This window comes from Salminus brasiliensis, chromosome 5 (genome assembly GCF_030463535.1).
Source record: "Salminus brasiliensis chromosome 5, fSalBra1.hap2, whole genome shotgun sequence".
Taxonomy (NCBI): Eukaryota; Metazoa; Chordata; class Actinopteri; order Characiformes; family Bryconidae; genus Salminus; species Salminus brasiliensis.
In genome coordinates, this window is record NC_132882.1 from 26,105,706 (window position 1) to 26,118,036 (window position 12,331).

The 12,331-nt window shown below is 37.8% G+C and overlaps 2 protein-coding genes across 2 annotated transcripts; both read right to left on the reverse strand.

The window, feature by feature from the left end:
• Positions 1-1,323: 1,323 nt before the first annotated feature.
• Positions 1,324-5,402, reverse strand: cebp1 (CCAAT/enhancer binding protein (C/EBP) 1). The gene is made up of 2 exons (XM_072678882.1): positions 4,783-5,402; positions 1,324-2,968 (listed from the first exon to the last, which is right to left on the reverse strand). The coding sequence occupies exons 1-2, from the start codon at positions 5,191-5,193 to the stop codon at positions 2,651-2,653; spliced, it is 729 nt and encodes a 242-aa protein (XP_072534983.1). The 5' UTR covers positions 5,194-5,402; the 3' UTR covers positions 1,324-2,650.
• A 2,905-nt stretch (positions 5,403-8,307) lies between these two features.
• Positions 8,308-11,638, reverse strand: LOC140555606 (elastase-1-like). The gene is made up of 8 exons (XM_072678883.1): positions 11,602-11,638; positions 11,331-11,437; positions 10,509-10,615; positions 9,954-10,082; positions 9,725-9,861; positions 9,372-9,517; positions 8,890-9,039; positions 8,308-8,365 (listed from the first exon to the last, which is right to left on the reverse strand). Exons 1-8 carry the CDS (start codon positions 11,633-11,635, stop codon positions 8,354-8,356), a joined length of 822 nt encoding a protein of 273 aa, XP_072534984.1. The 5' UTR covers positions 11,636-11,638; the 3' UTR covers positions 8,308-8,353.
• Between the last annotated feature and the right edge of the window lie 693 nt (positions 11,639-12,331).

The window sequence follows — 12,331 nt, forward strand, 5'->3', positions numbered from 1 at the left end:
TATTCAGTATCTACTCTGAATCATCATTAACTACTATATTCAGTATCTACTCTGAATCATTAGTAACTACTATATTCAGTATCTACTCTGAATCATTAGTAACTACTATATTCAGTATCTACTCTGAATCATTAGTAACTACTATATTCTTTGGCCACAATGTAACTGTGAACAAGGGACACTGAGCAGGCAGTCACCGTAGTTACAGAAAGTGGGAAGTGGGCACGCTTTGGTTTTATTGCATGCATGTTTGCGTGCATGTTTGTGTATGTTTTGAGAGACAAAAGTGAATGCCAAGGTGTGGGAACAGATGACTGAGGCTGATAACACTGTATAGGCAATAAAAGCAAGTGTGTCCACTTCCCACTCGCTATCAGTGTGCCCTCTCTCTGCAGTGGCAGCCACAGGAAGGCTCTTAAAGCCCTGCATTTTGATGCTATCTCCAGCCCTCTGTCCCACACAGTGATGAAATCTCTCTCGTCCCGCCAAAGCTGGGCCCCTGCTCTTCCCCACTCAAAAATCGCAGTTTCATTGTGTCAGTTAGCATTAATGGAGGGGGGGAGGGTTGATGGTTGGCGATAGGGTAATGATTTTTGTCATTAAGATAAGTGATTTATGTCAAGCCAGTCCTTTCTGAACTTTTAGAACATTTAAACATATGCAAGAATCCATTTCAAGCTTGTTATATGTTAAACAAGCCATATCCATAACTATATACATATGTAATGATATACATATCTAGAATTTTAATATGTATAATTTTATAGTTATTCAATAGGCTACTAATTCAATTATATATACAGTGGAGATCTAACATATTTTACATGTATGTCTTATGTATTTATTTCATTCAAAAAGGCTATATAATAAAATATAAACTATATAATATAATATAAAATTTTGAAGTGGTTAAAACCAGAATAAAATACGATGCATTTATTTAGAAATAAAGGGGTTAAATCATGTAAAGAGCTTTTTAAATAATTTACCTGTCATGCAGTGGCTAAAATATATAAAATGAACTTCTATCTATCACAAGCAAATATTTTATTTATATATGTAGCAATTTACTTATTTATTTATTAACAATTTATTATTATGTATTGCAGCATTGTGAAACATTTTTTTATGAAATGGTAAAATAAAAATAATAGCAAGTATTTATTTCTTTTTATTTTACTTTATTAAAGAAATACAAATTTCCCAGAATGCTTGTGTAACAAACTAAATTGTAGGCTTATTATTCCGTTATTTACGTTAAGAGTTCAGTTTAGTAACTATTATGAAACAACATCTATGTACTGTAGTCATGAGAGTAAGGGATTGAGGCTAAAGGTTTAATGTATTCTCCTTGGATATGCTGGACAAGAATGTATACTGGGACAAACTCAAAGCTTTTCAGAAACAAAAAACATTCCCATTCATTAATGTATGTGACAGGGACAAAGAAACAAATATTGCCATGATGATACATGGCTTTACAGGAATAAAGTCACTGGTTGTTCGTATTTGTTGGTCTGAACACTGACCTCAGAACACTGACAGATATATTGATGAAGTGATGAACATATATTATTGACAGTCCCATAATGCGCCTCCTTCATTTGGTAAAGGTGCCCTGAAGTAATTGTGGCAGATTTGGTGAAATAGGGCTCTGGGTGGTCCTGTGGACTAAGTGCTACTACAACACGAGGATTGCTGCCATCCGCAGCCGGAGCCAGAGAGAGCACAATTGGCCTTGGGTGGATGTCTTTCTCTCTCCCCATATCTCTTCAGTGTGATGCTGGCCAATATGGGCATCTGCTAGCCAACATGTTGGCTGGTTGCGCATGTGTCAAAGGAGGCATATGTCCGTCCTCATCCTCCCAGTGTTGGGAGCATTACATGTGATAAGGAAGCAGTACTAACGAGTGGGTTGGAAAATGATATCTTGATGGCCATCAGTGATATCTGATATTTTCTGGCTCTAATCATCTCTATCATCTTTAGGCTTGTTTTCCACTGAGGAGCTGAATTTTGCAGATTTTTTTTCCATATTGTTTCACATGCCACTTATAACTATATATTACATATAGGTCCGTGCTAAATAAGTTTGTGTAAAATGTACGGATATGCTGACTGTTGCATCCATGTGTGAACTGATGTTACTTTGCAGTTGAAGGCGACTTTTCCATCCAGTATCTTGAGGTACAAGCACATTCTTTAAAACAAAGGTGCCAAAAAGGGTTTTCATGGGAACATTATTAGAAAAAATATAAGAAAAACCTCTTTGTAGAGCAAAAGAAGTGTCTACTATAAGCTTGAACATCCTTTAAATCGAGTGGTTTCTACATTTTAAGGAGCCACCTAGTCACCAAAACTGGTTCTGCTATAGCAGGGCTGCATAAAGTGTCATCTGTAGGTAAAAGTTAGTCTATGAGGATGTTTGATTTGGCAAACTAGAATACAAACCACTTCTCCTCAGCCAATGAGAAAACAAACACATTTTTTATATATAAAAAGTAATAAATTCTTATTCTTATTGTAGTGATTGCATATTGCGCTTTGGCCCCCTCTAGCCCCTGTTCTAGACCACTCCAGAGAACCCCTTTGGCACCTTTATTCTTAAAAGTGCAGTACATACACTGGTACATGCAGTCCTTAAAGTCACTCAACAGTTCTCTCCAACTCCTATATCGTCCACTTTGCTCTGCAGGTGGCGCTGTGACAGGTAGTGCCTGAGTGTGTCCACTTCGTGGCTAAGTTGTTCAATGGTCAGCTGTAGCCTGTGGTTTTCCTCCTCCAGTTGAAGCGCCCTTTGCTGGGTGAGCAGGATGCGGCGGCGGGCCTTATCACGACTCTTCCTCACGGCAATGTTGTTGCGTTCCCGCCGCAGACGGTACTCCACACTGTCCTTGCTCAGGCTCCTCTTCTGGCCTGGCTGACGGAGTGTGGATGGAGGAGGAGGGAGAAGGAACTGGGAGAATTCCTTGAGCACATGACCGAGTTCACAGGGGAAACAGAGAGAACACAATACGACTGTGTGAATACAAACATGGCTACCAGATTTCACGTAAATCACCTACTCTTTGGAAGGCCAGACAGACCCGCTCTGCCTGCATTCTTAAAACAAATGGTGCTAAATAGAGGTCTTCAGAACAATAGGTGAACCTTAGAACTGAAGAACCTTAGTTTAACAAAGAAGAATTGACCACTCTTGAACACCAATTGACACATTTTGAGAGGTAGCACACACAGACTCTATAGCTAATCAAACATAAAACACAGTAAGTGTTAGCAGATTCTGAGGCAGCTATATTATTTCCCCACACCTTCTTGGTGGACCTCTAGTTCTGGGATATTATTTCTGGGTCATCTTGCATGCACTGTTTCTTGTTTAAAGTCTATTGACAAATATCTGACCTATTGTTAGTGTCTTTTCAGGTACTCCACTATGGTTTTGAGGTGTGTTACAGAAGTACTGTTGTAGAACCCTTATTTCGGCTTCAGCATTTTAACAGATGGTTTTAATTTTGCGTCCAGGTTGCTGGTATTTTGTGGAATCCATTCTCCCCTTCTTCCACCTGTGCAGTATTGCCAATGCCACTGGTGACAACACAACCTCAAATCATGACAGATCTGCCCCATGCGTGTTGTTTTCTTAAAATGTACACAGCAAATTTTTACATGGGTGTTGTTTTCATAAAATATACACAGCACATTTCCTGGTGTCAAATTATTGCTTACAGTGTTACATCGAACCATCTTAGATGTTACATTTAGTGTTACCACTCACAGTGTTGATTTAACACAGGAAAAGTAAGCTGGAAATGTTTTTTTTTTAAGCCTTTCCGTCTTGTCAGCACCGATCATTTTATTTTTTTCTTTAGACAGTCGGTTAGAGAAGCCCATATTGAATAAGTGTTAGTAGAAGGTTTGGAGAGATGTAATAGCGCTTGGGACAACAAATTAAGTATGAGCTACTGCAAACTTTAGGGAGGCCAGAGTTTTACAAAAAACACTCTTTGTGATGATTTTATTTTTTTCTCATGAAAGACTGATTTACTGTGTATTGCGATGGCAAAATGATTGCCATTATCCAGTAAAACTACAACTTGACACTTTTATAAATAAAGCTTTATTTTTATACTGATTATGCGTCAGAAAATGCATGATGCCAACGTTTGGAGTCCCCTGGTCAAATGACATATGATTTTCTAAATGAAAATAAGTACAAATTCTCTACAGAGGCACAGTCAAATAGTCAATGAATAGCACACAGGTACTGTTTAATTACTACTTTTAAAATGCTTTAAAAGTATTAGAAGTATATTAGTAGTATTAGATGTATTATATATATTTGTTTTATGTATGTATATGTTGTATGTATGTAATAATGTTTTGTTGATTTTCTCAAAATAATAAAGTTAACAGAAAAAAAAAATTCTTTTTTTATTTGCTAAATTGAACACATTGAAAAATAAATGTAATATTCGTAAAATTAATAAAAATAAAATTTATAACTTTTTTTCATGATGCATTTTATGTTTTCCCCTATATGTTATAGTGATTAAAGAAAAACTTTGTTAATTGCGATCAAAAGCCTTTCACATATATATATATAAGGCTTTTAAAAAGTAAAAAACAAAAAGTAAAAAAAGTTTTTCTTTGTTACTTTTGTAAAAATGTCAATCACAATTACTTGGAAATGTATACATGTATCACCCACTTTGTGAAATTAAGAAATTCACATTACTTTTACTGCATTAATATTTGTAGAACTTTCTATAATTTCTTTCATACCTGTTGCACAATGTGGCCGTGCTGCGCTGGTCTCTCTGAGGGTGTTGAAGTCAAGCAGCTTGAATAGGGCAAGTATGCCAGACTCATCATCGGCTCCCCGCCCCTGCTGTCAGTGGTCCTGGGCTGACCACCCATCGACTGACCGTATGGCCCACCGTCCATCTGAGGCATGTGTCCAGCCAGAGAACTGGGTGACGACGTGGTGGAGTCAGGGGTTAGGGCCAAGGTGTTGACCATAGAGGAGGAGGTGTGATTGTGTGAGGAGAAGGCGAGAGAGGAAGAAGAGCTGTGTGAGATTGACATCTGAGGAGAGCAAGAAAACCATAGATAAGTCAGACGCTGAGTGAAGTGTCCACTGTGTTCATCCGCATCCTCTGAAGACGTTGATCCGTTTTTAATGGGTGTAAGCATTCATCCAGGAGTCAAAGTCTAATGGGGGGCCACACTCCTGTGGAACATTAAAAAAACTCTTACCTTTAGATCCACTTCTTCAGTGTATGTTCCACTCACTCGCGTTCAGACTTTGGTCTGTCCTCATAATCCGTTATGATACAGGTACCCAAGCGATCATGACACCATCACTTCCTCTGTCACAACCCCCCTCTCTCTCTCTCTCTCTCTCTCTCTCACTCTCTTACTCTCTTAGTGTGTGTGTCTCTATCTCTCTCCCTTTGCTTCACACGTTGACTTGTTTCTTTCACCATCGTTCCACTAATCTACTCCCCAAATGAACTCCTCACATCTGCCTATGGATAAAGAGAGTCAATATCAACTTGTGTAGTTACAATGTAAACATCTGATACAGAGTGGGGCATGTTACGTCTATATAAAATCATGATTTCAGAAATGCATTAAATGTCATGAGCAATTTTTTCGTTTTTGTTTTACAGTAAAATGAGTTGATGTGAGCTTTACACACATCAAGAATTTCAGTGCTACATTATCCAACATTATTTAAGCCCGTCTGCTCATTTTCATCATGATTCTCTTCTAACTATTATCTTAAGTTGTTGTGATGAATTTACAATGACCCATAAATGAGCCCTCAGTAGTAAACAGTATGACAAAAAAAAGCTGTTTTGATAAAAAAGTTCTCTACTGGTGGAATGGGTGCTATCTTGTTAGCTGGACAGCTGCCAAAAAGCCAAGAAATTAGCCAAATGTCAAGCTGTTTTATAAAAAAGCCATGTTCTCTGCTGGTGAACATACAGCCTGTGATGTCTTCTCCTTGTTATTTGCAAAAAAAACAAAACATGAAAATATTGTTTTGTCTGTGTGTTTCTGAAAGTTTAACCATCTTGTCACATTACCATAGTTGAACATTTCTGCCTTTAAATTCAGAATGTGGTGATTTATGTAAATGAACACGGCAGCTCCAACGAGGCTGAAGTTATTCTCCAGCTTCTTACTAGAATTTTCCATTCCACCTTAAATGGTGGAATCTACAGGAGGCAGAGTGTACCTGCAGCGCTGTTTTAAGGTGAAATTTCAGCTTCATGCTGCGAGATTTGCACTGCAAACTTTTCCTGTTGTTTATTTCTTTAAAATTATATACCATTAAACCATCTTTAATGAGTCTGATTCAGTGAACACATACATTAAAGGCATCACTTGCAAAACATGCATAAATGGGCATAATACCACTGGCTTCATAATCTGTCTATTAATGTGTAATACCGCACTGCACTTGGAACGAAACTCATGTACATATATGTTCCTGCTATCAAATATGTCTTAGTGACATTTCTATCCAGGGCTTCAGTGTAAGAGAACTGATTTGAAGTTCATTTCCATAAAATCTACACTAAGATTTAAACATTCTAATTACAAATTATTTTACTATTACTAATTATTTATATTTATATGTATTATTTAATAATTTGATTAAATTGCTCAGAACTGATAACAGCAATTCTGAAAGCAGCAGAAGGACTACTGGCTGAAAGATGACCTTCACGGACAGGGACAGATGAGTATGTAAACAGGACAGTAACACTGATCCTATTTCAAAGGGTCACTCTATTTAAAACAGATTTCAATCAAATCCAGTGTTTAAAAAACAACATGTAACCCAGTGCTATCAGCTTAGATCTACATCTGACCTTTCTCTACATGCGGACAGGACACTGGTTTATTGAGAAAAGCCAAAGGAAGTCACCAAGCCACACACTCTTCTGCGCCCCTGACTGTGCGATATCAAGGCAGTTCTTTGTAAAATGGTCCAGTTTCCCCACTTGTTCCCCATTTGTTTCAAATGTGTACAATACAAGATAAACTGAAGCATTCCTGAACACTGCCCATCTCTTAATGATTCACTTTAGTATAATTTTAAAATGTCCAATTCTTGGTCAGATCTAAAGCACGTTAGCACTCTAAAAGTAAATGTATGTGTAATGTATAATGTTAATGTTAAGTGATGTTGGCTTCTCATAAAAAAAAAAACCCTATCCAACTAAAGTATCTGATTACGGTAGCACTTCTTAATTTATATAAAGTTCTGCGAGTGCATGTTGCACAACTACAGATATCCTTTTACATAACTCTGTAACTACTGTAATACTGTAAATTATACATATTGTCAGAGCAGTATAATATTAGACATATTTAAACATTCTTTCTGTCTATAGGTTCAATACTTGTTGTCAGTCACGTGTGCACAACTCCTCATATGTGTTAAATCTTATTTAACTGAACAAGCTACTGTGTTACTGTGTAAGCTGACTAACAAGAACTCGATCAATTCAACATCATAACTCTCATTGGCATAACTAAGTAATGTATATTAAACAGACAAAGTATATATATGTATATATATATATATATATATATATATATATATATATATATATATATATATATATATATATATTGAAAAAACTAGAACTGACTGGAACACCATGACATTAGCTAGCTAACATCAGCCAACAAAACAAAAGTAGAGATGAAATATGTTGATAAGCTACTTCATAAAAACACCTGTAAGCTCATATTAGATCACCTGGTTACTTCTGTATACGATTAGGAAATGTTTTTCTTAGCTAATCAACAAGGTTTAAGGTTTCTAATTAACACAGTTTGCTATTACCAGGCTGCTAGTAGTCCAATTTTCCCATGAACTGAAAAAAGCACCTATTCTAATAACTTAAATCAGCCATATATTCTAAAAAATCTAACAAAAAAAGTATGACGTGTGTCTCTGTGTCTTTACTGGTACATAGCTAGAAATATTGGCTAATATCCATTATTGTTTACATTGCTAGCTGCATGGTTTCTTTGCACTAATTAATTAACTAATCCACTAGGACAATTAATTCCAGACTCCACAATCAACAAGGTGAGACACAGCGCTCTGACTTCACCACAGGATAATGTTTCCTCACACTCACAATCGCCTCTCTTTAGAATAACGTCAGCTAAAAGGATGTTAAGATATCAGAGACATCAGAGAAAGTGGTCCTTCTGAGGCACTGCTAAAAGAACCCATTTTAGTACCTTTATTTTGAAAAGTGTAGAAGAATCACACTCTTATTTACATGTTTCTGAGTGTTTTATTTAAAACATTTCTGGGCATTCAAACCATTTCCTATAAAAGAAAGAGAAAAATAATAGATGAGGGAAACATTGGCATTTTGCAGTAAACTCTCAACATGCAATGACAGAATTTTGATATGAAGATGATTCTCCACATTTGACGTATCAAATAGGGAAGTGCCAAAACAGAACTTTGAATGTAGGAATATTTCAGCACCTAGTAGGAGGAATGCTCTACTGGTTACCTTCTTAAGCAATATGCTACCAGGGCCTCTGCTGTTGCATTACCAAACACTTTTTTGCCAGTTTGGCCATCAGTTAAATATCAGTTTAAAAATGAGGGTTTTTTTTCAAGCTTTAGTTTTAGAACTGAACTGAGCACAATGGCATCAGCGCATTTTCTAATGTTTTTAATCAACAAAAGATATACAGTTGTACTGTATAAATTTTATTTGATAATATATTAATTTTAAAAAATCCCTGTTGATTTCCATTCTACTGGTGGAAATCTATAGTAAGAGTAAATATATTAGTGGTAAATTCAACGATTTTTCAAGAGAAATGAAGAGAACTTACTGAGTACAGCCAGTCCATGAAGGAGGACACACGAGTGAAGACAGTTGGTTTGCTATACATGTTGCAGTTTGCAGCAGGACCAAAGCTAACCACACCATGCACTCTCCAAGCACCATCAGTGAAGCAGTTCAGAGGGCCACCTGAGTCTCCCTAAAACCCACAAGAACAGGACACCATCAGTAGAGTACAGTCAGACAGATTTATCCCGAAACTGAATGTTAAAGAGCAGCGTATCAAATAAACATTCACTGCTTCTAAGTGTTCAGAATCTTTTTTAAGGTGCTGAGATAAAGTGATAACAATGTTGCTTAAAAGGCCATCGAGGAGCGGCTACAGGCTGAGCAGCTGGCCTGTGTAACTAGAAGTTGTAACATCAGGAAAGTGACAAATCCAGCTTAGTTTTCCATGTTTGATTTGTATGGAATGATATGTTTACATAGTCTATCAAAAATTTTCCATGCATGTCTAGGAAAGCTCTGTACCTGGCAGCCAGATGTTTTGCCATCTCCTCCAGCACACACCATGGTTTTCTTGACTGCAGTGCTCCACCACTCAGGAGTAGCACACACAGAGTGCTCAACCACAGGGATGGGCGCCTCCTGCAGGATGTCTGGGGTACTACCACCAGCTGAAAGCCAAGTAGTAGGGACGTGACATCAGAAACGCACTCATGGCCCAATCACAGAACAAATACATTTAACTTGAGGTCAATATAAAAAACACAGGTTTGAAAATAAATATTTAGATAATTCAATTGAACTGATGCAGTTATCTTCAACGACACTGTTTGGAGAACACATCACAATGTTGGTATGATAGAGCTGTTCATACTCACTGGCCAAAAGTCCCCATCCAGTGATGTAGCAGGTAAAACCATTGGGCAAAATCTGGCCAGGGTATGGAAGCTCCGCAAGAGCAGTGTAACCATTTCCAGTGACTGGAGAGGCCAACCTCAGCAAGGCAATGTCATTTCTGAAATCCATACATGACATACATCCAATAAGCATCTTACCTGCTTCTTACATTTACAAATACATAGAATGATATTAGTAAAGCAGAAGCACCCATTTGCAAGGTCTTCAGTCCAGCCAGGATGCAAGATGATCTTGGTCACAGCACGGGCCTGCTCAGTGCCTTCATACTTATAAAGATTGTACTCCCCCAAAACCACACGATAGTACTTCACCTCCAAACTAAAAGAGAAAGGGAATGAGAAAACCATGTATCTCCAAAATGGCAGCTTTACCGGAGAAAATAAACCTTAACTTTCAATGGAAGTCAGTGGAAAAGTTTTTCAGTTTTTTTTTAATTTTGGAGCATTTCTATTGGCCCATTCATCATAACATTTTACAGCATGTAAAGAACAACTACCTGAATTTACATTCTGTCAAACTGCTACTTTTTACACCTCTGTTTTGACTTCTACAGTTCTTCTGCTGTTTTCTGTGCCATATTATGTTGGAATTCACAGTTAACAGATGTTCAGTGTTTTAATGAACAAACATGATGCGTATTATACTCTCACACACACACACACACACACACACACACACACACACACACACACACAGGCACATTAGAAACTCTCTAAATATTATGTGGAAGAGAGTAGGTCTTACTCGAGAATACAGTGGGCAGCAGTCATGACGTAGATTGGGCTAAGAAGGGTCCCGCCACAAATGTGGGCATATCTGCCAGTATTCCAGCTGTCATGCTGCAGTGAGGCCTGGAGGACAAAGGACACAGCTGAACACTAGGCACACAGTACAGTTCATATTCATGTGCAAATGTTCATTTAATATAGTTAGATCAGACACCACAGATGTTGAAAAATTGGGGGGCACACTACTAAACACTACTAAATTACACAACAACTGTTTCATTAGAATTAATCCTGCTACTTCTATCAGCAGTCATATTATCAATAAACACCACTAACCTAGTATCACTGTCAGCCATACATGCCCATGCCATAAATGTTTGACAGTTGGTGAGTCGAATGCTTCATAAACCCTTGCTTTCCTTCACCATTCTAAAGTTACATTTGGTTTCCTCAGACCAAAACACCTTTTCCAGAACTAAACTGGCTTTTTTAGCAGTCTAATGATGGCCTCCTTCACTAGCATCAACGCCTCTTTGGATCTCACATTGAGAATTCCCAAGAATAGCTGCCAAATGCAACTTCAACACTTGGATTCATCTCCAGACCTTATATCTCCTTAATTTGTTATAAAATAACAAGAAATCAATTCACACTACACACTACTAAGGTATATAATATTCACTTTGAGTTTGACATGTTAGCATGCAAAAATATTAACATACTAACCTGTTTTGAGTTGGTGTTCAGGGGCAAAATTACAACAACTGTGCCACTGTCCAAATACTTATGGTCCTCGCTGTAATATTACAATATGTACCTGGTCCAGTGCTGGGCTTACCTGCCATCTCCACATGTTTGGTTGAGCGTTGCTCCCACCTACAACCCTTCCAGTGTATCTCTCATTGCTCACCGTGAGATCAGGTAGAGCAGTGGCATGGATGAGCCCTACAACCCAGAAAGCAGTTCATTCTTTCAGACAAAAAGCTGAATTTACAGTGATATATTCAAATGCTCAATGTTCAAATCAGATATAGAATTATGACACAGACAAGAAGCATCCTCCACATGAAAACCATTAAAAAACTGAACGCATGCCTTGTATGCCTTACCAAGACAGGACAAGAGACCCACAAGCTGCAGCATCTTGGATCAGGATACTATGTTCCTTCAGGAGTCCCCTTGCATTATATATAGTCTGGGAGCTGAGAGTGGGCAATGGAGGAGAGTTGACCAGATGCTGTCTGGCACAGTTCCAATTTCACCTTATCATCGCATATGGTTAGGGAAACAACAGGTTTGGTGGCTGTTTACACGGTGTGTGAAAGATTTTGACACACTGTGTCCGTACTGTGACCGTGTTAATGCTTTATCTTGGACAAACGCACTTGCAGGTTCAAGGCTGTGGGATTTGAGCAGGTGATTCAAGATGTTCTTCAAAGACTTATCCTTGGCATTACTACAAAACCCCAAAACAGCTAAGCTTATTATAAGCGTATTCCCAGAACATTTATGCCAGTTGTAGATTAGAAATGTACACTAGGCCACTTAACTTAAACAAACAGGTTTCTTTTATTATCGTTTTATAAGCTGCACCAGGCATGGGTGACATTTTATACACACAAACAAATGCCTATCCTATTTTATGTAGTGCTGTCAACGATAACGCATTAACGCACATAATTAATCCGGAAAATTCTCACGCATTAACCCTTTTTAACGCAAATTAATAATTTTACCAAGTTTGGCCCCTACTTCCTTCCATAGGCCCCTCTTTACAGATCCTAGTGACGCACTGGCAGTTTTATGTAGCAATGTAAAAACTGAGGGTGGATTACACTT